Source organism: Catharus ustulatus, chromosome 12 (assembly GCF_009819885.2).
Source record: "Catharus ustulatus isolate bCatUst1 chromosome 12, bCatUst1.pri.v2, whole genome shotgun sequence".
Classification (NCBI taxonomy): Eukaryota; Metazoa; Chordata; class Aves; order Passeriformes; family Turdidae; genus Catharus; species Catharus ustulatus.
Window position 1 is genome coordinate 15883232 of NC_046232.1, and position 25536 is coordinate 15908767.

The 25536-nt window shown below is 41.5% G+C and overlaps 1 protein-coding gene across 1 annotated transcript in view; it reads left to right on the forward strand.

The window, feature by feature from the left end:
• MCTP2 (multiple C2 and transmembrane domain containing 2) overlaps nucleotides 1–25536 on the forward strand; it is a 117176-nt gene that overhangs the window by 10887 nt on the left and 80753 nt on the right. Inside the window, exons 2-8 of the mRNA XM_033071097.2 lie at nucleotides 3688–3785; nucleotides 4584–5141; nucleotides 10359–10421; nucleotides 11513–11621; nucleotides 22210–22352; nucleotides 23158–23234; nucleotides 24337–24448. Coding sequence (XP_032926988.1) covers nucleotides 4647–5141; nucleotides 10359–10421; nucleotides 11513–11621; nucleotides 22210–22352; nucleotides 23158–23234; nucleotides 24337–24448 — 999 coding nt within the window. The 5' untranslated portion in view covers nucleotides 3688–3785; nucleotides 4584–4646. The remainder of the gene's footprint in view (nucleotides 1–3687; nucleotides 3786–4583; nucleotides 5142–10358; nucleotides 10422–11512; nucleotides 11622–22209; nucleotides 22353–23157; nucleotides 23235–24336; nucleotides 24449–25536) is intronic.

Below are 25536 nucleotides of genomic sequence, written 5' to 3' on the forward strand. Positions count from 1 at the left end.
TGAATTCAGAAACTATAAACCTAATGGAGGTTATAAACTCATATTAGAACTTTCCATAGCCAAATATTGTGTTGCATAACAGAAATGTGATTATCTTCTCTTGTAATTTGTACAATGTCTCATGCATTAGGTTTTAAGTCAGTGAATGTGCCAGACAGGCAGAGATTGGGGTGAATATCCTATTCCAGAGCAGCCAGAATCAATAGAGGTTTTACACATTAGTTCCTTCCAATTTGAGCCTATGCTAATATGCATTCAAGTGAGGAGCATCTTGATGCTAACACATGCCTCTGATGCAATTTCAGCTGCCATGGGTTTAAGTGTTTATTAGCATTTAGCTGTAGCTGAAAACACACTGAGTGAATCCCACCTCGGAGGTGGCTGGCATGCACACTGACCCAAAGCTTTCACCTTCATTGGGTGAACAAATGAGTACAAGGTTAAATAGACTTAATTAATCTAGAGCTTTAATAGTGCTGGCGTGGTGCTCAGGTGTGTTTTTGTCATCTTGGCTGACTTTGAGGATGATACTTTAAAAATATTAACCGGGAGCATCTTTAGCATGGATGGGGCACTTGTGGGTGTGCAGGGAATGGTTCCATAGTGAAGAAAGACAATTTCTTCCCCAAATTCCAGTGTGTAAATCAATTTGGGTTTGTTCAGTTCATTTGCTTGGTTACATTGGGTGTTTTTATCTTGTTTTCAGAGTGTCTTGCAGTGTTTCTCACTTGTGGCTTTGCTGGCTTCCTGTCAAGACAGTAAGTGAAGTAGAATTGCAGGATGATTTCTCTAGGCTTTCAATGGCATTTGAAATATCTCTTACTGCCACCTGGTAGAACATCTAAAAATCATTTAGCTCTAAATATTATATGAATTTAAGGGAGTGCATATGGAGTGTTTTACTGAAAGAAACCAAAGCACATAAAATTAAAAAAAAATAATTCCAAGGACCATAATTAGAAGATACTTAGGGAAGGATAAAATGCTGGAAGTATTTGTTCAATCATAGTGAGCTGTGGCCAACTGTTCTGTCTCTAATCCTTTCTCTCTTGTCCCTATTGCCCCCAGAAGAAGAGGAGATGGCAAAATAAAAGGATATAATAAAAATGACAGGTGCAATCAAAAGCAGTCTCTTTGAAGGAAGAGATTAAAGTATATGGATTCTTCTGAGCATTTGAGATTTGGCAGTGTATTAAAGAGAAGGCTGAAGGAGATAGACTGAAAACATTATGTTTTTCTTGTTACATAAGAACAAGGAGCCATTCAATTAAATCAAAAACAACAGAGTTAAATTGATAACAGGAAGTGTGTCTCAATGTTTTCTGTTTGCAGATTTTTGCTACAATGTGCCATTGAAAGGGGAAGAATAAAGAGGCCAAGCTTAGACCAAGAATTTGGCAAAGTATGTTTTTTCCCTGTGGTTGCTTAGGGAATATTTGGCGATGCAATTGGCCATGAACTTCTGAGGCTGAGGAAGGAAGAGGGAAAACTGGTCTGTGGAGGATAAGGGCTGTATGAACAACATGTTGGTACCAAGAACACATTTCTACATGCAAGGGAGAATTCCTCTCGCTTCAAAATAAAGCATTTCTATTGATGTTCTGTGTGGAAGAGAAAGGCAGAGGAAATTCATGTGGGAAGAAAGAAGAGTTGTATGTGTGAATGTGGGCTGGCCTGGCAGGGATGCCCCAGCAATCCCTGGCTCCAGCACCACTGAGGAGGAGGGTGGCTGGGTGATCCCCATTCCCAATCTCCCTAGGGAACATTTCTTGTCATGGTGGTGAGCTGTGTGTCTTCTGCTTGAACTGAGGAAGTGAAAAAGGGCCATTGGCAGGTGGCTGATGCCAGAGTGCATTTGCCCTTCAGACTGTATTTACCCTTTTCTCACATGAGAACACATGGTGTGTTTGTTGTTAATTGTGTTTCATAGCCATCATCTGGATTAATTTATTTGTAAATACAATACTTATATGAGAGGTTGTAGCTGCAGCAGGAATGTGGGTGCAAAGGTTCAGAGGCAGAGTAAATGGTTAAACTTCCAGGCAATCCAGTGACCAGGGATGGGCTTATTTCTTCTGTGGCCTCAGTTTGGGCAACCTGCCGCTCCCTGTGCACAAATAATCACTGATGTGGTGCTCCAGTGTAGGAGCTGTGAGGTGGCAGCTCAGTAGAGCCATCCCTGCTGTCTTGACAAAACCTTTTCTAATTTTTTTTTTAAACTTTATGATTCCACTGTGTTTCTGCTGGGTTTGAGGAGGACTCTGCCCACTCTGGGTTAAATGCAGTTGGTTTCAGAGGCACAGTGTGGTCCCTGCAGCATCCTTTCTGCATGGGCTTTTCTAGTCAGCAACAGAGGCAATGTAACTGGGAAAAAGAGCATTTGACTTGGGGAAAGCAACTGGAAAAACCTACAGGAACAAGTCTACTCCTTGGTAACAACATCTCAAAGCAAACAAAATAAAAACAACAGCAGTGGGTCCTCAAAGCGAGAGGGGTGGAGAAAAACAGGAAGGGAATAGGAAGCAGTAAGTGCCTTGGGAAGTGGATGTTGAGCTGGGCTCTGCCTTTTATTTGCAGCATCTTGGCTCCAGCAGGTTTCAGTACAAGTAGGCGAGCCATGCAGGGAGCACTAGCAGAAGATGAGTTGTTTAAATGACTCCCAGCAGTGTGTTTCATAATGTTTTGTGCAAGCGTGTTTAGCCCAGTGACTGCTGCTGCTGGCACGTGATGTGACCCTGCCAGGGAGGCCTGTGGCTGCCTTGACAAGATTTTATGGGAAGAGGGAAGGGCCCAAGTGAAAGCTCTGGACTGCTGTGGCAAATCCAGCCATGGCTCATGAGGCTGTGCAGGTGCTGCTCCAGGAGCATCCCTCCATCCACAGTCAGATTGGGATGGCATTTACATCTTTTCTCCTCTCTCTGTAAATCTGTTGTGTTCAGCCTGTGAGAAACACAAAGGCATGGTGGGTCTTTCTATGTGAAATCTTCCTCTGTGGGGTTCAGAAAACTGTAAGGGAAAAAACAATTTCAGTTTGTCCACGTGTACTTTGATATTGTGGCTGTGTTAAGCTGATACATCTGCACTAACACACATTCCTCTTTGGGCAAAAGCTGTTATTGCCTTGTGAATGGACTGCCATTAGGCTTATTAATTGATTGTATTGAATATAATAATGCTGATGTGATTTATTTGCCAATATAAATAGGGGAGGGGAGGATTGTGCAGCTTTACTTACACAGTAATGAAGCTAGAGAATTTTTTTGTAGATTCCTGAATGCTCTGCAAGTGTGCTGAGGTTAGTCATAAAGTGATTTAAATAAGTTATTAAGTAACTGGTTATGCAGCCTCATTCAAATTAATGAATGCAAAAGTAGATTTCTTTGAAAGCAGGGAGTAATTTCTCTGTGTGGATTAATCTAACAACTGTGTTTCTGTTGCCTGTCCTGCTGCTTTTCCTAGTAATCAGGAAAACAGTGGGAAGTAATTTTTGTCAAGTATGCAATAGTTAGAAGGTAAACATGCTGTGAGTTTAGGAAGCAGCCCTCGTGTAGTTAATGGCTGTGCATTTCTGAGGACACGGGTATGTACTGCAACCTCTGTGTGCGCCTGCAAAGGAGTAAATCTGCAGGTTTCACCAGCTTTTTCCTTACTGGGTTTTGATGATGACTTGACCACCTCTTTTCACAGAATAAGGATGATTGCTCAGCTGTTAACCACGGAAGAGTCTGTCTGTGAGGATATTCCTGTGCACAGAGGTGTCCCTGTTCCCTTACGATGCACATACAGTGAGTGATTTTATTTTAGCTCTTTCATTCCTGACCCTTCCAGCTGTGTAAATGCTCACAGTGAATCAACTCAAAGGTGACTCCATCTATGGATTTTCAAAAGTGATCCACCCATCAATTTTTGTATTACTTTTCTCTCAGTTGCCTACTTTGCAAGGAAAAATAATTCTGCAGTTTTCACTGACAGTGGGTTAACGTAAGGATGTGTTTTGGGGTCCCAGTTGGGATTCTTCATGTTTAGTGTCCTCTCTTCAGACTTAGCTACTTAGTTTGTGGAGCTGTTTTCATATGTGCCAGCAGCATATATGAAAACAGCACATATCCTGTAAGAATCCATGTATCCCTGGAAATCGCCACCAAAACCCTACATGGCCTGGGGAAGTGGCAGCAGAAATGTCAGTGCCAGCTTTGCCAGCATGTTTTGTGTGCTTGCATTATCACGATTTAACTCCCATCAGTAAGCTTTGTACAGAAACAGTTTCAAATTGGACAAATCTCAAGTTTTCGCAAATCAGGGCTTGACAGAAGAAGAAATATAATGGCCCCCTTAGCAATCATGAAGTAGTGGGCAGACATTGCATTTTTGTGTAGGAATAAATACTTGCTCTGGCTCTTTTCCTCCTAAATAATCAAACCTACCCACCAGATTGTATTTGGAAGCACTTACTAATGTGACATGCTCTGTTTTAACTGTTCAGAGAAATGACTGAAAGTTTTAAGATGAGACAACATGAATCATAGTCTTGAGCGGCTGTTCACTTTTGTGATTGACTTGCCTCCTTCCTACGTTCCTTTTAGTCACCCTGGGGATCGCTGAGGCTCTTCTGTGCAGGAGGCAGTGCTGAGATTCCCCTTGCAGCAATGGACTTGGATAAACACTCCGTGTGGGGATCCCTCAAGCAGAAGACCCGGCCGTTCCTGCAAACCCTGAGCGTGAGGAAGACAAAGAAGAGGTCGGGCAAAATGCTGGAGAGGAAGGGCCACTCCTTGGACCGCTGCCTCAGCGTGTCAGTGCCTGACATGCTGCAGGTGGAGACTCTCATGGAAGAAGAAGAGGAAGAGGAAACCACTTACTCGAGCGCTCAGGTGCTGTCGAGCTGCTCCCCCAAGAGCTTTTCCAGGTCTGTGGTGTCCCTGAAGAGCAGGAACGCGGTGGGAGAGGACTGGCTGTGGGCGTCCCAGCAGGGCACACAGATGGAGGTGACAGTCACCACCCCAGAAGCTGTGGGCATTCACCTGGCATCCCCAGGAGCAGCTGAGGCTGTGGGCAACCCCGTGTCCGAGGGGAAGAGGAAACCCAGCGAGGATCTGCTGGAGCTGCTGCAGAGATCCCGCCTGAGCAGCGAGGGGACGGAGGTGGGTGCTGGAGCAGCAGTGAGGCTCATTGCCACCTCCTGTGGGCTCCTTGTGCTTCTCCTTAGTTTTGTGGGTTATAAAGGGAAGGAGGATCCTAGCAAGGCCAGGTTGGACGGGGCTCTGAGCAGCCTGGTGTGGTGGGAGGTGTCCAGCCCATGGAATGAGATGAGCTTTAAGGTCCTTCCCCACCTGAACCGTTCTGTGAGGAGGGGGCTCTGTTCAAGGAATGAATGAGCAATACAAATAAGCCTAAACTTTACATGATATACATGTTATTCAAGACTGTCCTTCCTATCTGGGGCTACAAATAACACTGCTCCAGGTTTTTTTTATTCTTTTATTATTCTTCTTTATTATTATTATTTGTAAACATACTTTGGATTTTTCCGATTTGTTGGAATTGCTTGCTCAAATCAAAAGTTGTTGCAGTTCTCCGAGCTCTGAAATGAGGTGCTGATACATTTGCTTTCTAGTTAATATAGTTACCACAATTGTTATGTAGCACAATCAATTTGCCATCCACCCACTCAAGACTGGTGAAGGCAATAGGTGAAAGATAGATGTGAACTCTGGCCTGTACCTGGAATTAACCAAATCAAGCACATGATGGGGAGCATAACATAATTTAGCATCATCCTCAGGACTGTTTTTTTGGTTTTTGAGGTGAAAAACTGAAATGTTTTCTCTGCACTCCCTGTCTTATCCCCTTCCCCCCTGCCTCTGTGGTCAGTATTTGTGTCTGGACATAATGTCCCAAGCACAGGAGGATCAGAGACCAATACTGTCATGAAACTAATTCCTGCCTGGCCTGAGCAAATTGGGAATCCTGAGGAGCTGTATGATAGCTTCATTACATAGACAGCAGGGGAAGATTGTGGCTGCAGGAAACACTTCAGGCAAAATTTGTTTTGTTTATATTTTGTTGAAGTATTTCTGCTCCTGTTGAGCTCTCTCTGGGAAGGGTACATTTTGAACTTCTTGATGCCTTGTTCTCATTACCTGATTGTTGCAGTTGTGGGAGCTGCCTCTGCAGTCACCCAAGGGGCAAAAATGGGAACTGGGGTTTTAGTTTGAGTCCCTTGGGAATGGGGATTTCACAGGTTAATTGTTTTTTAACTGCACGTTCAAAAGGATGATTAGTGCTGGTGTGGGGAAAATGGTCATTTCTGATATAAACTACTTGTTCTGCTTCTCAAAGGCTGGTGTATTCCTTTGAAAGGGGTGTTGGCTCCCAGCCTGCTGTGATGCAATGTGTCAGACTGGTAACTACTGACCATCACTTGCGGTTTGGTGTTGCTAAATTGTTCACAAATTGGTTTCCTCTTGCTCGAGTGTTCATTATTCTGAGGGGTACTTAAGCAAAGGGACTGAAACAGTACAGTGCTTTGTTTCTGTGCTCAAATGTTACTCAAAAGTTGTAGCACCTCACTGGTATATAGTAAATACATGGATTCATTATTCTGGAAGTTTTTCCAGGTTGTTTTAACTATAGCAGCGATTTTTTCCTGCTGTTGTACACCAAATGCCCTAATCTAAATCTACCTCAGCACAACGAAGTTAGTACTAAGTCCTGCTTTGATTTTAGTCAAAATGTGTTCTAGGAGAATGAAGTACCTGTGTAGTGATGCAACAGCTTAACCTCAAGTCAGCTTTCATCCAGATGCACAGTCTGAGTCTGGCTTATTTTCTGCAGCACTCACATCTTTCCCTAAATGTGTATTTCTATGTTTGCTAGAGTGTGTAAATCATTTGGTATTTACTTGTATGGCAAATCATCTCTCTGTGTGAATACGCTTCCTTACTGTAATCTGCCTCCAGTGCAACTTATAAAGATTTTTCTCCTTGAAAATAGAAGGAGAGAGTGAAGCAAAGGAAAGTGGAAATGAATAAGAAGTATTGAGCAAATTTAATTATATAGAATCTGGTGAAAAATTCAGTATTGGAAGGTGGCCACGGCAGGGAGGGTGTAACTAAATGATCTGTAAGGTCCCTTCCAACCCAAACCTCAGTGTTCCATGATTCTATGACAACTTCAATATTCAGCTTCGCTTGTACTTAATTGAACAGCTACCAGATTCGTGCTGTGTGTGCCTGGGATGGGAATAGTTTGTTACAGAGGTTTTTGGTCCCTGAGTGCTGGGGTTGCTCTGAGGAGCACACACTGTTCTTGCGTGGGCATCACTCCCTGCCCAGGGAGGTAAATCAGAAGGAAGGCAGATCCCTGGAACAAAACAAACTAAAAAAAGCAGAAATGTAGGTTGAGCTTCTTTTCCCCCTGAATTGCTTGTCACATGCCACCCACTCATTTCCTGGTTGTCTTTGGCCACCCGATATCGTGAGATCCTCCCGAGCCTCATGGCTGAGATCAGCCTGTGCTTGTGGTTTTCTCACATTTTCTCAACTCTCCGTGCAAGCTGTGGGTGCTCAGCACAACCCATCTTCACCAAGGCTCTGCCCACAGGTATCATTTTCCCATTTGTCAGAGATTTGCTCTCTGTTCCTCACTGTACCCTGAAGAAGCAGGTGAAGTTGCGTTGAATCCCTGCGAGGTTCAGGGTGGAAAGGGTTCCTGTAATGCCTTTTTTTTTTTTGCCATTGGGTTTTGTCCATGGCCAGGAGTCATTGCTGAAGTGCTCTGGTATCTCTTTATCTCCTTGCCAACACTTTGCAGTGAGTCACTGGCCACCCAAAGCCTTGTCCTGTTGCTGATGCACTCAGAGGTCTTGTATTTTGAATAATTCTTCTGTGGAAAACAAGGGGAGGCAGAGGTGGGAACACTTGTCAAGAACTTTCAATTTATGTGTATTCATACATCTACTCTTGCTTGATTTGTTTTCATGCAGACACATTTGGGGCTGTGACCCCCCTGGGTGTGCCCACTTGGTTAAAGTTGAGAAGTGTCACTGTAGTTTGATAAAATCAAGATTTCACGACCATGTTTTCACCAAGACTTTTATCTATATTCAGTGATCTCATTGCAGTCAGCTACCTAGAATAGCAGTAATTTATATTATGTGGAGCTAAAATTAAAACCCCCAAGTTTTTATAGTTAAAATTATAATTGTTCAGTATCTGTGGATGTAATGCAAGTAAATAAATAACAGAATAAAGACAAAATCATAATTTTGAGGGTATTTTTGTTTAATAAATTATATCAAGCTAGTCAAGACAGTACTTTTAAAACTATTATAATGTCAATGCAGTTCTTTGATCCTGTGTTTGTGCCATGTAAAAGAAGCTGCAAAGAGAAACCATAACCAGTGCCAATGATGGTGCCTGAAGGAGATTCCTGTGAAGGCAGAGACTCCAAGAAACACTTCAGTTTAATGCACATGAGTGAGATTTTATGCATACTAGTCAGAAAATTCAAAGTTAGGGTTCCCCTAGCAGCTGTAACTCAGCTCCATTGTGTGAGAAAATTCTTCAGCTGCTCTTTATGATGATAATTTTTCCACTTTTAATGTGCTTTTGCAAGGTGGCCAAGTTATGATTACTGTGGGAACTATAAAGTTAGATTTTGTCTGTCGTGCAAGGGAAATCTTGCAGTGCTGGATCCCTGTACTTCCTGATATGTAATATGTGTACTTGCAGGAGGAGGAGGAAAAGAATTGCACAAAAGGGTATTTATGCTTATTTCAGCATGTCAGTGCAGTTCAGATTTATGTACTTTGGTGCAGGAGCTGGTTGACTTTTAAATGTTTCTGTGGTGCTGCACACAATGCTGCTCTCATCCCAGAGGTTTGGATGGTACCACACTGCACAGGAAAACACTTTCACATGGGGCTCAAATTCCACCTTGTGTGCATTTCTGCAGACCGAGATAATCCTCAGCATAAATCTTGGTGTGTGAATGGGCTGTGATTGCCCTGCATCAGACCTGAGGAGTTTCCCAGGCACTGAAGTTCTCCTCAGCTTCAATCATGGGCATGGCCATTGGAGCAGCCAGAAGAGCATCAGAGGTGTCCTGGCTGATGAATCACCTCAGACTCGTGCTGGGCCAGTAGCCTCAAGTTTTTGGATGAGTCAATATTTAGGAAGAAATGTTTGACATCCTCTCCTGTAGATAAAAAATCCTTTGGATCATCCAGTTACTGCAGGAACATGGGGGAAGTATATGTTACTTGTACTTTTTTTTCCCTCTCTTTTGTGTTGGTTTAACCCACCAGGCAGCTAAATATGACACAGCTTTTCTCTCACTCCTTGCTCAGTGGGAGCTGTCATATGCAAGAGAGAATCAGGGGTAAAACATAAAATTTGTGGATATAAAGGCATCCACAAAATTAAAATAAATATAAATAATAAATACAAATTTGTAGAGATAAAGACAGGAAAGAACAGAAAAGGAAGAGGTAACTATTTTAATAATATTTTATGCATTATAATATATTATAACATAAAAGTCTAAAAATAATTATATTAATTATATATTTTATATACTCTTTAAAAAGAAGTAATATTTTTATAAACAGTTTAAATATTCAGAGCAGTGCAGTTGTTTGTCACCTGCTGACTGATGCCCAGTCAGTTCCTCAGCAGAGGGACAGTACTTGTCCAATAACAACTAAAAACATCAGTGTGTTATCAACATTGTTCTCACCCTGAATCCAAAACAGAACACTGTACCAACTACTAGAAGGAAAATTAGCTAATCCAAAACAAGGACATCTTTCCCTTTGACAATTTCTTTGTAACTTTTCCCCTAAGCATTTTTTTAAAAACTTAAACCAAAGAAAAAATCCCCCACAAAAAAACCAAACCAAACCAAACCAAAAAAACAAACAGAAAAAAACCCCAACCAAAACCGCAACACCAAACTGAGTAAAAAAAAAATATTAGAAAAAAAAACTTTAAGTGGAACTTGCTTTTTGGATGGTGAAGGAGAAGTTGTGGTCAAGTGAGAGCAGCTGGCCACCAGACACAACAACCTTCAGATATCAGGAGAGTTTGTGATAAGGACCTTCAGCACCCAGTGCTGGGGAGGAGAAGAAGAAATTTATTCCTGGGTGGAAGCAGGCACTTATTTTTCCTGGATTAAACTCAAGAGACTAAGAACAGTTACTGTAAAACAGGAAAAAGGAATATATATTTAAATTGTCTATATGCATAAGTAAGAGTATTTCTTTAATTTCACATATGTAAGAGTAATTTCTTGACTGATGCCAGGAGCATTTTCTTTCCTGTGTTGTTGTCTAATTCATTGTATCTTTTGTTTTATAGTACTCGTGTGGAGAAATGGATTTTGACTCTTCCCTATCATCTCAAAATTTTGATGACCAAATGGTAAGTCCTGTCAGTTTGAAGCTTGATCAGCAGCACAATTTATTTTAGGTTATTGGCTTCTTATAAATTTTGAAAACTCATTAGGCGAATAAGTCATCTAGAGATTTGTCCAGTGTGGGTTTTGCTTTTTTTTTCATTTGTGGGGATTTTGTGTGTTTGTGGGTGGTTTTGTGTTTGTTGTTGTTTGGCTTTTTAGTAGTTCAAAGTGGTTTAGAATAGACCCAGACGTTCTGGATTTTTTTAAGTTCTCTATAATATCCCTATTGTACTGATAACTGATGAAAGCGTCAGTTTAAATACTCAAAAAAACAGTATAGGAACAAACTGGATTAAAATAAATACAGCAAATAACACAGCTGTAGGCTTTGACAGACAGTAAAATCAGTTTTAGGGCAGTGTGAAAAGGCACTAGCAGTTCTGACATGTTATCCTTATGTAAAACAAGTTTGGTTTGTGGATGAACTTCTCTACCTTTGCCCTCTGATAACCTCTCAAGTGCTCTCCAGAGCTGTTTTCACTGAGAGTTCCAGCTGGAGGGTGATGCTGAGGTGTGTAACCCTGGCAGCACCTCTGATGAGCAAAAATCCTCCTGAATTTGCTTCTGCTAAACCTCACAGGCAGCATGGGCCCCTGGGCTTCTCTCTTTTGGGGCTGCATGAAGAAATGCTGTGCTCTCCTCTCATGGGCTGTGGGAAATGGGTTCTGCCTCCTGAGGCTGTCAGGTGCATGCAAAGGACAAGATGATGCTATGAATGCACAAGAAACAGCTCGAAAAAAAATGTGCTGATAAGCTGATAGGATTTGGAAAACCTGTGCATGCATTTGTGGTTGTTATATCACCACTCATTTCCAGGTAAAACCCTTGCTTTTTTGAGCATACTTAGTTCTGACATTTAGCTACTTGCATAGAGAAGCAAAACCTGTGAAAGAAATATTTAATATTTTTTCTTTACCTTTTTATTTTTTCCCCTTTCTGTAAAAGATTGCCCTAAGGAAAGGGCAGAACTTTGTCTCTGCAGCACTGGGAGCGCACCTGCCTTATTTATGATCTGCTTCAGGAGGTGTGTGACTGATTCCTTTGTTCTCCTTAGGCTCTGGAGGAAGCAAACGACTGCCTGAGTGACCTGCCCAGCCCCTTTGCCTACCTGCTGACCATCCACCTGAAGGAAGGACGGAACCTGGTGATCAGGGATCGCTGTGGTGAGCCCCACCTTTCCTCTGGCTTGCTCTAGAATCACACAGCCCTCCTTTATCACTGATCTCAGCCTGGCAGCAAGCTGGCTGCTTATCTGCAGAGTCATGAGCTGTGTGTCTCTGCAGGTCAGAGCACTCAGTTGGGTTTATTCCCCCCTGGATGCACAGGGGAGGGAGCTGCCCTCTGCTTGCTGCTCCTCCTGCCTGCCTGTGCAGCTGCAGAGCTCCTTCTTGGCTGCCCATTCAGGAACTGCAAGGAATTCTATTTGAGCTTTAAAAAAACCACCCAGAACAAAGAATAATTGGAGGTTTATTCAATGGTGGAGCTGCTCTCAGGAGTGAATTTGGGGTTATCTGCAAGGATGTTAATGAAACCACAGCAGCAGGGCTGTAAGCCAACAATCCTCTCTTACCTGGGATGTGACTGAGCAGTGACAGCATGCTAAAACCCCAAAACCACCCCCTGATGATGTATCAAATAAATTGTGAAATATTTGGGGAATTCCTGGAAAAAATGTGTGAAAATGCCTGCCCTTAACCTGGCTTTTCTTCAGGCTGTTGAAAGAGGGAGTAGAGAGGCTCATGAGCAGCCAGTCCCTTGCTGTGGAGGGAAGAGCTGTCCTCTCTGTCCAGGCTTGAGGACTCTGAGGCAGCAGCTGTGTCAGGACCTTCCACCTGAACCTGTCAGAGAGCTCTTCCATATGTCCAGCCTTATTTCATATTTTTTCCCTGCATGTAGGAGCAGTTCTGGTTGTTTTGTCTTGCAAAATGTCTGAGCAGCCTCTTTTGAGGCGAAGCCATGGGGTTTATTCATTTGGTTTTAAACAGAAGCGTGCACAGCCTGAAGGTCTGTGAAGGTTTGCACCTGGAGGGACCTGGCTGATTTAGGTTCTCACACGAGGTGCTCCTTGGGATTTCTGTTATCTGGTATCTCAGTTAACTTTTTCCACGCTGTTTGTTCATGGCTTCACAAAACAGTAACTTTTGGTTGAGTGTATGCTTGTTTTTTCCTACCAGGTTTTGGAAGGAGTGAACCAGTACTTAGATTAAGATCTTTACTGGTTCTACAGAAGCCTGTATTTCCTAACAGTGTCACAGTTCATCTGATTTTACTAGCAGGCTGCACAAGCCAGGACACATCCAACTGCTCCTATGAAAAAGATGCTGGAAATGAGCAATTCCAGCAGAGTAATATTTCTAGAGAAGACAGAGCATACTTTGCTCTAGGCTGTGTTTTGTTGTGTAAGAAAGCAAATGCTTGTCTTAGTGAAGCATTGGACAGCACAGTGAAACAACATAAGGGGGGAAAAAAATCCCTTTTGATGAGTCTCTGTTGCTTTGTGCAAATGACCTCTCATTTAGTAAACTGAGTATGTGAGGTGATGCTTCCTTCAGCAGAGCTGCTGCTTTTTATTGCACAGGCAGCAGGAGGGGAGAAAACAGTGACTTAATGATTATTCATCAGTCACCACCATGCTGCAGTGGTGGCTCCTTCAAAAATAAAAAGCACACTGTGGATGTTACAGGTCTCTGCTGTCACTCTGGTTATGTGACATCTCTGTGTGATGCTGGGGCTTGACCTGCAACCACTGCAGCCTCTGAAAGTGGGAGGTTGTCAGCTCTGCTCATCTCAGTGTGAGAAAGGCTCAGAGATAACTTGTGGGCTGGGACTGTGTGACTTCCCTGCTCTCCCCCCACCCTGGTGCTGGTTAGGGCTGCTGTGCTGGGGTGTATCAGTGTACTCTTAAGTTTGAATTTAGCAAAATATCCACCACACACTGAGTGGAGAGTTTATATCAGAGCATTTTTAGCCTAAATAAGGTTTATCATAAGTCTTGTAATTTTCCTAAATTTTAATTTTCATTTATTACACAATCTGCAAAAAATCTCAAAGCAGTCATCAAACCCATCAATTTACATTTTTGAAGGAGTTTCTTTATCTACTTAAAGATAAATAAAATGGTATTTAAGTGTGGTTTCCTGTCTTCTTCTCATGTTTGCACTTTTCCCCTTAATTTTATTTTACAACAGTTTGAATAGCTCAGGCTTAGGAGCTGCAGTGTGGGTGGGTGATGCCCTCTCCTGGCAGCTGAGTAAAGTCTCTCGTGCTCATATTCTGCTTCTGCCTCTGTTTTGTCCCAATGTAAGAAGTATTTACATGTGTGTACATGTAAAAATAAATCTAAGGTGTGTGACCAAGGAGAAACATTTCTGATACTGGCAACAGCTGTTGCTAAAAAAAATCCTGGCACTACTCATCGAATTCACAGGTTTCTCCCTGAATTTACTCATTATTTGCTTTACAGTTATTAATTAGGAAAAATGATGCTTGGTGGAGTAAAGGTGAACAGGAGTTCTACTTAGAACTGCAGGCTGTAAGACCACCACAAATTCACTTTTTTCCAACTTCCCCAGTATTTCTTTCTGACTCCTTGCCTCACAATGTGCTGATCTTTCCAGGATATGTTCCCTTCGGTGTGATAGAAATTCCTCCTTCACTTCACCAGATTTTTATTACGTTTTTTTTTCCTCTTCATAGTATTAATCCTGTTAACATCTGCTCTTTTCTATTTTTTCCTTCACTTTTTACTTCTTGCAGTGCTTTTTGTCTGTCTCTTGTGTCTCTCCAGTCCCTGACTTTCTGCAGCTCCTCTCCTTGTACTGCTCACTTTAGAGAAGGTGCATCAGCCCAGGAGACTGGTTCAGATGCACGTACTTCCTCTAAATTGCACAACAATGCAGAAAAGAAAAATAAATCAGAGTTTCAGTGTTTTTTTCTCCTCTTTTATCTAGTCTTTGAAGGATAAGTGAAAGAAAAAGCCTCTGTACAGCAACACCCAATATATGTGCCCCAGCCAAGGAATCCAAGTGCTGCTAGAGCAGGATCTTAATTCTGGGGGAAAGTAGAGAATCTCCAAAACCCCCTTTTTTGGGTCAAAATCAGTGTCCTATCTAGGGATGCAGGATGAGAAAGGTGATTTCTGTTGGTCATCACCTTGCTTGGAGTTTGATTTACTTGCTTCCAGTCTCACCAGTCACACCATAGAAACTGCCTGAGCAAATGGGAAATTTGGCATGTGTGCACCTTTGGGGCCAGTGTTAGTGCATGGGTCCTACATTTATGGTTCTTGTAGGGGATGAGCCAAACATTGAAGGTCTCTGTGTCTCTGTGTGTACATACATAGCACCAGAAGTTTGATTTTTATGTATTTTTATGGTATCACTGTTACTAGATATGTTTCAGTGATGGTAAGGAGTCTGTGCAGTTTTAATACTGCTGTAATAAGAAAGCAGATTTTTAAATTTTTTAAATTAAAAATCCATGGAGCACTGCAGCAGCATGGCAGAACAGAGGTGATTATTCTGTATCTCATTTGGCATTAAAAAAAATCACTGGGGCTCTAAGTGTTGGCATCCTGTCACACCCTTAGTGGTTTTATGGCCTTGCTGACACTTGTTTTGTGAAGCTCAGCTTTGTGCTTTGAGCTGGGAGAGGCTGGAGCCCATTTCCACCTGCTGGTTCACCTTCCCAGGGCAGGGTGATGCTTGTTTGAGTCAACCTAAAGAAATCTCAGAGGTCCTGCTCCCTTTTGGCACTGGGATGCTCTGACTGTGTCTCCTGGTTGAGTCACACTCACAGAGCAGTGAACAAAGTGATGCCACAGCTGTAAGGAAGGGCTGCCTCCCTTCAGGGGGCAAACCCAGCTCTGCTGCTGTAAGAATAAATAGAAACTGGATTTTGAGTGCTTGTGAGGGTGAGAAGCCCCTCCCATTTCCAAATCCTGTGCTTTTAAAGTTCATTTTTCATCTGTTAAACAGTGTGGTTACAAGAAGCACAGTTCTCAGATGTGATGTCATCTGGTGAGTGACTGTGGTTGGTGTCTTTTTTCCTTTTTTCCCCTTTAACCACATTGTTCCAGCCTGAACTTTGTGTGTTTCTCTTTTCTACCTGGTTTTGTGTTTTGTAGATCTTTTTTTCCTGCCCCATCTCTGTTTCTTCCTTTCAGGTTTCATTTGTTTCCTGTTGCTGCACTTTGGTTTTCCTTTCTTTCCTCTCATGGCAGAGGCAGCTGAAGGTGTGAAGGGAGCGAGGGGAGGTGCAGTGGTGCAATGTGTGCATCCTGCTTTCCTTAGCTCATCATCCTCTGCTCTCACATCTCACAGCCCAGTGCTGGGGGTGCTGGGGAGCTCCCTGTGAGCTGTGCCAGAGATCAGCCTCCCAAGGACAAAATAAAAGGAAAGAAAAGCTGTAGGATAACATAAACTTTACCTTTCAGCACAGTGAGCCTGCAGGAACACACCACTCATAGCTCTGGGCTATCCAGAATTTAGACCTTGGTGATCCTGGTGGGTTTTGCCAACTCAGGGTATTTTATCATTCTGTGATTCACTGCCTGGGTCTGTGCTGATACCAGAGTGCAGAGGAAGGGATGTGTGTGTGCTGTGCTGGGTATTTGTCAGCTTAGAGCAAGTAATTGTTTGGAAAGCAAATGCTCAGAGCAATTAGGCTGAATCGCTCTCTGCAAACACGCTGATTAATTTAGACTTTCTCTGTTTTCAGGGTATCTGCAATTAGATCATTAGGCCTTCAGATTTATTAATTATTGCCATGTATTAGGCAACTTTTCACACTTCTTTTTGAAAGGCGTAATCATGGCTAATTTACTGAGGGTTTGAATGGTGCTGAGCACTCGTGGGGATGTGGCTCAGTGAGCAAGGGTTTGTGCTGGGAGTCTGTGCCAAGCCCAGATTCTGCAAAGTGTGTGCCTGAAACTTTGTCCTTGGGCTCAGTGATCCCTGCGAGCATCCTGCCTGCACTGCTGTGGGAAAGGAACAGATAGGAGCCTCAGAAACACAGGAGTTCAAACAAAAGCAATTTATGTGTCTGGAGGAGTTCAAACAAAAGCAATTTCTATCCCTTCCCATCCTTGTAATGTTAAATTAGGAAATGTAGGGATGACAGCATAGGAAGAGAATATTTGGGCCCAGAGAACACCCTGAGACTCTTCTTGTGTCTCAATTTTAGCTTAGAAAACAGGGTTCTTAACCTGTTCTAGCTCCATCAGTTGTCAGAGCTGAGTCCTGCATTAACAGCTCACACTGCATCTTTCTGGGAACTTGGAAGGAGATTTTATTAGGGTGAAGACTCAGAATACAAGAAACAACCCTGAGTTGGGGTTGTTTAGCACGCAGAAGAGAAAGCTCCAGGGAGATCTCTGCCAGTGCCTAAAGCAGTGTTCAGTTGGACTAATTCTTACCAAAGACAATTCTGTGCTTTCTGTCACATGTCCTTAATGTATGTCACTACGTCACATGGCACTTTGGTAGGTTTTTCTCAGATCCTTTCTTTTTTTTTTTTTTTTTTAATTTTTTTTTTTTTTTTGGTTTCTGAAATGTATTGAATAGAAAATGCTATATCTGCATTAATATTAAATTCAGGCATTTCCCCCCCTCTTTTACCCTCCCTTAAACTGTGGGTTTGCACACTTTCTTCACACTTCTCTGGTCTTTTCAGTTTATTGGCATTTTTGTGGTATTTTTTTATTTTTTTGTCTTTAGGTCTGTGTGTATTTTTTTTTCTGGTAGTTTTTATTTTCCCCTGGAACCTATTGGAACTGCTTGTTTCCAAGCAATGTTTCATTTCCATCTGGCCATGTAAAACTAGCTGGGCACAAAACTTTCCAAAATCACCTGAATTTCCTGCCAGCAGAAGACTTTTCTTTTTTTTCTGATTTCCCCTTTAAGCCTTGATCTCGGCTGTTTCACTACAAGGATGTAGTGGTTTTCCACTTAAAAAGAAAAATGTGTGTTCTATTTTAGAATGTCTTTTACTCCTTGTCATAAATAACTCCAGTAATTCTATTTCTAGGAAGATTTTCAGATATTTATTCTTTACATGCATATAAAATAAATCCTTAATTTCCTTCTCCAGATTAAAATTTAGTTTTTAAACCAAAACCTAAGATGGTCTAGGTTATATTTCACACCACTCTTTGATTTTTTTCAAGATTTTAAGGCAATTTGGTGGTCATTTTTATTTATTTATTTATGGAACGAGACTTGTTTCATATGTTACATTTCCAGTAAGTGTGCTCCCATAAAACAGTGTGTGGCTTGAAATTATATTGGGTCTTCTGGGTTGGTTGAGGTTTTTTTTTCCCTCATTCTGAAGCAGTGGATGTGATCCATCGCTCAGTAGCTGCTAGAGGGCAGCAGTATCCATTTAAAAATGCCTTTAACAGTTTAGTTTCTTGAGCTACTAAACCCTCTCCTGCTGCTCTGTCCCAGCAACTTTTTGCTCACTGAAGCTTTCTCAGGTTTTAGGTGATGTCTGGTCTGCCTGCATTCATTGCTTTTTAGCACTAGTGGAAGAAATACAAACGAAATTGTTATTATGCAAAGGAATTGCAGGGAGCATCACTATCAAGATGAATGTTCTTTCTCTCGTGGGGAAAGAGGCCTAGCTGAAGGAGTGATTTTTTTTTTTAAGATGTCAATCTTCCTTTTTACTCTTACTTGGTTTGCTTTTATCTTGGGTTTTAATATATATTTACATTATTATTATATTTATTATAATATATATACAATAATATATAATATAGATCATTATAATATAATATATATTATTATATACAATATCTTATTATATATAATATAGTATATTTATATTATATATATTTAATATATATTTTGTTCATATATATTACTGTGTTTACCTTGTGTATATTTTACTACTTGTTTCACTGCACAATATGCAAATTAATCTCAAAGCACCTTGCTTTTTCCCCACAAGAGAATTTTTGGGGACAAAATTCTCAACTGGCTTTAACATTAATCCATTCCCCTGTTGATACTGCTACAGCTGATGAAAGTGAGACCTTGCTTTCAGAAGAGCCTGCATGCACATGCTTAAAAGTTGTTGATTCAGTTGCCTTCACTAGGAAATGGATGCTAAAAAGCTTTTTTTTTTTTTTAATTGGTCTGGCTTCTTCAGAAAATTATCCATTTCTGTCACAGTTAAAAGAAGATTATAAACAAAAAATCCTTTTTTAGACTGGTTCATCTCTAACATCACTAGGCTCCTTTCAAAAAAAGTTATGTTTTTCTGCCTAGATTGTAGATTGTCTCTTATAAATAGCTTTTAATAGACCCAGACATCTTTCTGAGCTTGAATCCAGAAGGCTTCAAGCCCTGAATTCAAATGCAGGCACTAATTTGCAGTCCATGCTGTTCATCCCATCAGGAGAGCCGTGCCCACCTGGCTTATTTCTCATTCCCTGTCAACTATTTTGGTCACCTGGATGCAATCTGGGGTGCCTTAAAGGAAACCAGAACCAGACACAATGAGCAGGGAGCTCCGGCAGCATCTTGGCACCGACCTGGGGGCTGTGGTGCCGCGTCCATCCCTGAAATTTCTCCATCCCTGACGTTTCTCCATCCCTGACATTTCTCTGGCCCCCCAGCTTCAGCCCAGTGACCAGCACAACCCCAGGTGCTCTGAGTCCCCTGCCCAGGTGACAGCCCAGCTGCTGGGTACCGCAGAGGTGCCATCCCTCGTTTGCAGGACGCGGCGCTGCGCTCCCGTGCCAAGCCCTAGTTGAGATGTCACCCCCGTGACAGCCCGACAGGCGAGCACCACAGGACCCCCCAGCCCACCACAATGGTTTTCCCTCGCAATTAACACCGGTGCTAACTTGACACCTTTCCCTTGTCTGGCTTTGGTAAGCTGCCGTCCCCTCTGCCCGTTAATTCGCGCATTAATATTTTGGGCGCGCGGGTGCCGCCGCTCACCCGTGAAGCCGCTGGAACATTATGGAGCTGTCAAGATAGCAAGGGATTACCCAGGCTGCCTTGCTGGAGTAAGTGACACCACTGAGGCCCCGCTTTGAGATGTTTATTTTGAGAGTAAGCTGACAAGCATGAAGGCCTGATCCCAGAGTGGCAATCTTATTTAATTAAGGGCCTCTTTTTATTATAGCTTCCCCCAACACCTTTTTTTTTTTTAAACAATGTACAATATATATTTTTATATAAACAAAATATATATTTTCCTTTTATATATGCACACCTTTTATATATATTCCTTTTATATACATATGCGTGTTTCTATATATAAGTACTTGCAAATGCAAAGGAAGAGTTTATTAAAAATAAATACATGAGAATGGTTGCTAAAGCCTGGCTCACATGAGCAGAGCTGGGCAGCCTTTCCGTCCCCCCCACCTTTTATTTTCCTTTACTGTATAACAACCTGGAAAGCTTTTCAGAGCAATAATGCAATTGGGAGGCTTACTTAGCTGTAGTCTTCCTGCTTCCCGTCCTCAGAGAAAGGGCTTGGAGTTTTCTTGTTGGTATTGAACTTGCTGGCTGTTTGCTTTTATTCTGTCTCCTATTTTTCTCTCTCTTTTCAGGTTTTGCCCTTTTTCATGGGTTTTCTGTGCCAAAAGCAGATGAGTTATGGCCATAAACCACCTGCCTCCATCGTCTCTTTGTGCTTTCATTTCATCACTTGCTTTCCTTGTCTTGGCCAGTTGCTATTTCATGCACAGAATAGGTTGTGCACATTATTATTATTATTATTCTTACTTTTGATTATGCAGCTTTGTCCAGCCTAAATAAAAGTCAGGGGATTTTTTTGCCTTTTTTTTGTCTTTTAAAATCTTTTTGAAGTGACACCAAAGAGCTCAGTGCTGTTATTTCTTAATTCTGCATCTTCTGAGGACTGCTGCCCCCCACACTGTGGGGCTATGATCTGTCTGTGTGTTCCCACTCCTGGAAATTGTGCTGGTTTTAAGCTGGATGCTTTGTATAATCATAGTTCTGAGAAATTTTTAAGGAAAGGTCCAGTCCTAACCCACTGAGAACAATGAGAAACTGCCCTCCGACTTTTCTGGCTTTGGATCAGGCCCTTATTATTATTCTCTCTTAGAGGAGACGAAAAAGAAAATTCTATTTATAAAGTCTGCAGCTTTTTTTTTTCTTTTAACAAAAAAAGGTGGTTTTTTTCAACAATTATTATTCAGGAAAAGGATCAGCTGCAGACAGTATTTGAAAGCCAACTTATATTTTCCTTCTGTGAATGAAACACACTGCAGAATGGACCACATTCTACAACTCTTCCCTTTCAAAATTAAAGCAGAATAAAAACTTCCCATAATTCTTAGAAATAGGTCTGTCTCCCAGGAGCACAGTTCTTTACAGTGCTGTGTAATTCCAAATAGCTGCTTGCACATAATTGTTTTTTCTTGAGTTTAAGTTCACATAACACTGATGAGAGCTTTGGATGTTTAAATATGGATTTTTCACATCCTCACAGGTGCACCAAATCATTGGCAAGACTGAGTATTGCTCTTAGGCTGGGTTATCCTGCACTGCAATGTCAGGCCAGTGGAACCAGGGAGGGCAGGTTCAGATTATTTCTGACTCTGAAGTCTGCTGTAGAAATCAGTCTTTTCCTCCAGCAGCCCTCACTGCAGGCTGGGGGCAGCCAGGACCATCCCCTTAGCTGTCACCCTTCTAATGAAATTGAACTGTTAGGAGGGAAGTTTAATTCCAACTCTCACATACAATACAGAAAATACTGGATATGACAGGTGAATGGCACCTAGGCTCAGTTAATTGTAGATGCTGCTACATCTCAGTTTGATTTTTCCCCTTTATTTGCAGCTTGTGAAGATTTTTTTGCAAAGTCTGCATGAATAACTAAGTCAACCATCATGTAGTTAAATCCTCCCTGTGCCTTGTTCCCCCTCTTACCTGGTGTCCTGCATGGTGGTTGGTGTGAGTGCAGATGCCACCAGTTTAATAACAGTAATAAAAAGTTGATTCCCTCTTCTGTTTTCCTTTGACAGATGCAAGTCTTTCTATTGCTGCCGAGTGGCACGAGCCTCACGCTCTGTCCATGGACATCTGCTCCATAAAAACAGGGGACATTATTGCCCTGGCAAATTGTGCCACTTGGATTAAAAAACGTGTTACCTGGACAGTGCTTGTTTTTACAGAGTCTGTTCTCTGTGTGGTTTTTATCCTGAGCTGATGAATAACGTCGCTATTTTTTCACTGAAACCTCAAATTGGGTTTTAAGTAAATTGGCAAAGTGACACCAGTGATGAAATCCTGACGGGTATTTTAGCTATTGTTACTGGTTTCCTTGGAGCTCCTATCCCAGTTACGATGCTTTGGAGTTTGGGTCCTTTGAATATATTCCTAGTCTCAGCATCATATTTTCTCTCTTCCACTGTGTCATTAGTTGGCCTGTAAATAGTGCTTCAATGCTGCTTCTGTTTGCTCCTTTACCAAATTAAAATTTTAACAGAGTTGTTAAACAACAATTAATGTTCTTTAGGAATAAAACAACAGAGATCAAGCAAACAATGAAGATTTTTTTTGGTGCCTGCTTTCAGACAACTTTCTGGTTCTGTCTGTTGATTTCCTGTACGAATGAGCAATTTTTATATAGGTAATTAAGTATATGCATGTATCTGTAAAATAGGTAATTACCATAAACTGTTTTTAATTATTTTATGAAAATATAATTTAAAGTTGTGGAGTTGCATATGGACATGCTAATCTATTTTTTAATTAATTATCACAGGTACAAGTGACCCGTATGTGAAGTTTAAACTGAATGGGAAAACCCTCTACAAAAGTAAGGTGGTATACAAGAACCTCAACCCAGTTTGGGATGAAACTGTTGTGCTGCCCATACAGACCCTCGATCAAAAACTCTGGATCAAGGTAAGTTTTGGTCTCAGATTTTTGAAAGTCTGGCCAATATTTTTTTAAGCAATTATTTTCAACCTTAGAAACATATTGATTTTTATTCGCTGTAGCAGCACGGCATAAAACACAATCGAGTTTAAGAGCTTCAGCAATTTCAAATTAAAATGCACATATGTCTTTCCCAGATTTTACTTGCATGTTTTGCTTTCCGTCTGCAAAAACCCAAGTTTGAAATAAAACTCCTTGACTGGATCTGTTTAAAGCCGTGGAGCTGAATTCTGCTCTCTCTCTCTCTTTCTCCTCGTGCTTGTGCAAACTCAGGGAAACCAAGGGCGGTTTCAGAAGCACGTTTTAGGAGTGTAATTTGGCTGGGCTGCACAGAATTATTACCTGGGATGCAGCCGTGACAAGTAGCAAAGCTTTTTCTGGTTATGAGTAACGTTACAGTTACCAGAACCACAAGCTACCAGTTGTGAGCACTAATTGCTAAAACATCTGTAAGCAGAAGTACCTGATTTTTGTGCAGCGTTTCATTATGCTGTCGTGTGGAGTATAAAGGAGCAGGCACAATCCATAGCAGCACACATGTCTATGTTTACATAATATTCAGAAGATACTTTCAAAATGCTGGTTAAATATTTAGCTAAAAATACAAATTAAAGCAGGGAGATGGAAAGTGATCCCTGAATTATATCTAAGCTTTGATCTTTCAAATACAAAATTGAACTGAAAGGGCTTAAAATATCTGTTCTTTCATCGCCTGGGATAAAACTGGCTTATGATGTGAAAATTGGAAATATTTGTCTTATTTTGCCACCAGGTGTACGATCGTGATTTAACCTCTTCCGACTTCATGGGTTCGGCATCTGTAGCGCTCACTGAACTTGAACTCAATAGGTAACAGTTCATTTAATTAAAGGTCATTAATGCAGCTTAGTTGAGGAACAGAGGGAAGCAGTGAAATGCTTTCTTTCTGGCTTGGAATTTTTCTGTTCATGAAAACTTGTTTTTGATGGAAGAGTGGGGATTTCAGGAGAAATCACTTGATATAAATCTTCTGCACACGTTTTTATCCGGCGTTACGCACCGGATTCAAATCCGACCTGGACGGAGCCCAGTTCTGGCACTGAGGATTTCTGTGAGCAGCATTGTTTAGGGAGAGCTACACCAGCACAATTTATGGAGGTGGGAGAAGGAAGAGGGGGAGAAGGTTTGGGACCTGTCCCCAGCCCCACGGGTGCCTCTCTCTGGGGCTGAGCAGCGTTCAGCCCGGTGCTGCCCCTTTTCCAGCCTCCCCCACATCCATCCCTGTGCAGCAGCTGCATCTGGCCCTGATTTAGTGCCGAGGCAAGCCCTGTGCCTTTTGTCTGCTGCTGCTGCTCGGGCTCAGTGTGGAGCTGGAAGCCAAGAATTCAAGTTTTAGTTGTTTCTTTTATACTCCCTTGCTGCGCGATGACTTTTTTAGGGGAGAAAATGAGTTCAGGGGGTGTTGTAGCTCCCGTGGCTGTTGTATCTGAATTTCTAGAAATGTTAATTTGTCCATGAGATAGTGCCACCAGGTAAATATCAGCATTCCTGTTTTCAGCGAGGGAACAGTCGTGGAGGGGGATTAAAAGCTGGCAGAATAAATATCTCTGGAGTCAAATACAAACCATTAATATTAGCAGATTCACTTGGATGAGTTTCCCTGTCACTCTCCTCTGTGTAGTGGAGGTAGTAGTAACTTAATTCAGTGTGTGCCTGCATGTGGGGAGTTATGAGTAGTGAGCAGTGCTATAGGAACACTGTGGTGCATTATTAAATGAGGGATGTATTTTGTCAGAACCAAGAAAGAACTCTCCAGGTTTCCCATTTTAACATTTAAACTCAATATTGGGAATTTCAGACAAGAAGCTGAAATTTGCACAGCTCAGCCTGACCTTTAATAATCAACTCGAGTTAACTGGAGTCAATAAATGCACAACTTTTTTTTTTTTTTTCTTTCTTTCTTGCCTTGTAGAACTACTGAACAGGTTTTAAAACTGGAAGATCCCAACAGTTTAGAAGATGACATGGGAGTGATTGTATTAAACTTGAGTCTAGCAGTCAAGCAAGGAGACTTCAAGAGAAATGTAAGTGGCTTAGGAAATCAAATTTATAGCTGGAATTTGTAGGGGGGAGAAAAGAGAAGCTGGCATAATCTGATTTACTGGGAAATGCCACCTTTATTTTCATCCTCTGAGACTCAATATTGAAATTGAGATAGAGATAACTTTTTTAAAAAAAAAAAGCCTTGTATTTAGCTGGGTTAAAGTTGTGTAGACATTTGTAGCTGGATGTTTCTCTCTTGTCACTGTGATGTGCACTGTGGCAGCGCTCTCTGTGCTCTGGGCTTGTGTCCAGCACTGCGATGGGCAGGTTGAAAAAATGCTATTATATTTCCCTTTTTTGGTTGTTTTTGGTTTTTTCTTTTGTTTTTTTCTTTTTTCTTTTGTTTTTTTCTTTTTCTTTTTCTTTTTTTTTTAAACAATGAAAAAACTTATCCATGTGAAATCTAGAAATTGAGTATGGTTGTTAAGACTTAAACTGCCCCAGTCCTGTGGAGGAGCAGCAGGCTGAGAGGAGGAGGTTGCTGTAAAACCCTGATCTTCCCACTGACAGTTTCTTCACTGAGTTAATTGCTTGGCTCCTCATGCAGAAATGTGATGATTAGTGATGTTATAAACCCAAAGAAGCTGGGCAGAGACTGGGGATGCCCTAACTGAAGCTGATAGTTTTTTTAAATTTCAGGTCCTGCACATGGCTTTTTTTGCTTCTATTTTTAAAGTTTTCTCCTAGTGTTTTATACAAATATTGGTGAACTAATCCTGTTCCTGGCCAGCAAGGGGTGGAGAATACCCAAGATCAAGCAATTAACTTGGACTGTCTTAAAAACCAGACCTAATTTAAAATATGTGTTACACTTATTAAGAGAGAATTTTTCTACAAGTTTTCTGCAGAGTCGAGTATGAAACTTGCTGTTTACAGCACATTATTGAATTATAGGTGTGGAATTCCAGCCTGAATGGAATTATTTATAGAAACATAAATGTTTCAAGGGCTTGGAAAGCAAAATGAGAAGAAGCCAATGTGGGATATCTGCTGTTCATATTTATTTTTGAAATAGATGCCTTTTTGAGAATTGTAAAGTCTTAATTAATAACAAGGTAATGACAGAGTT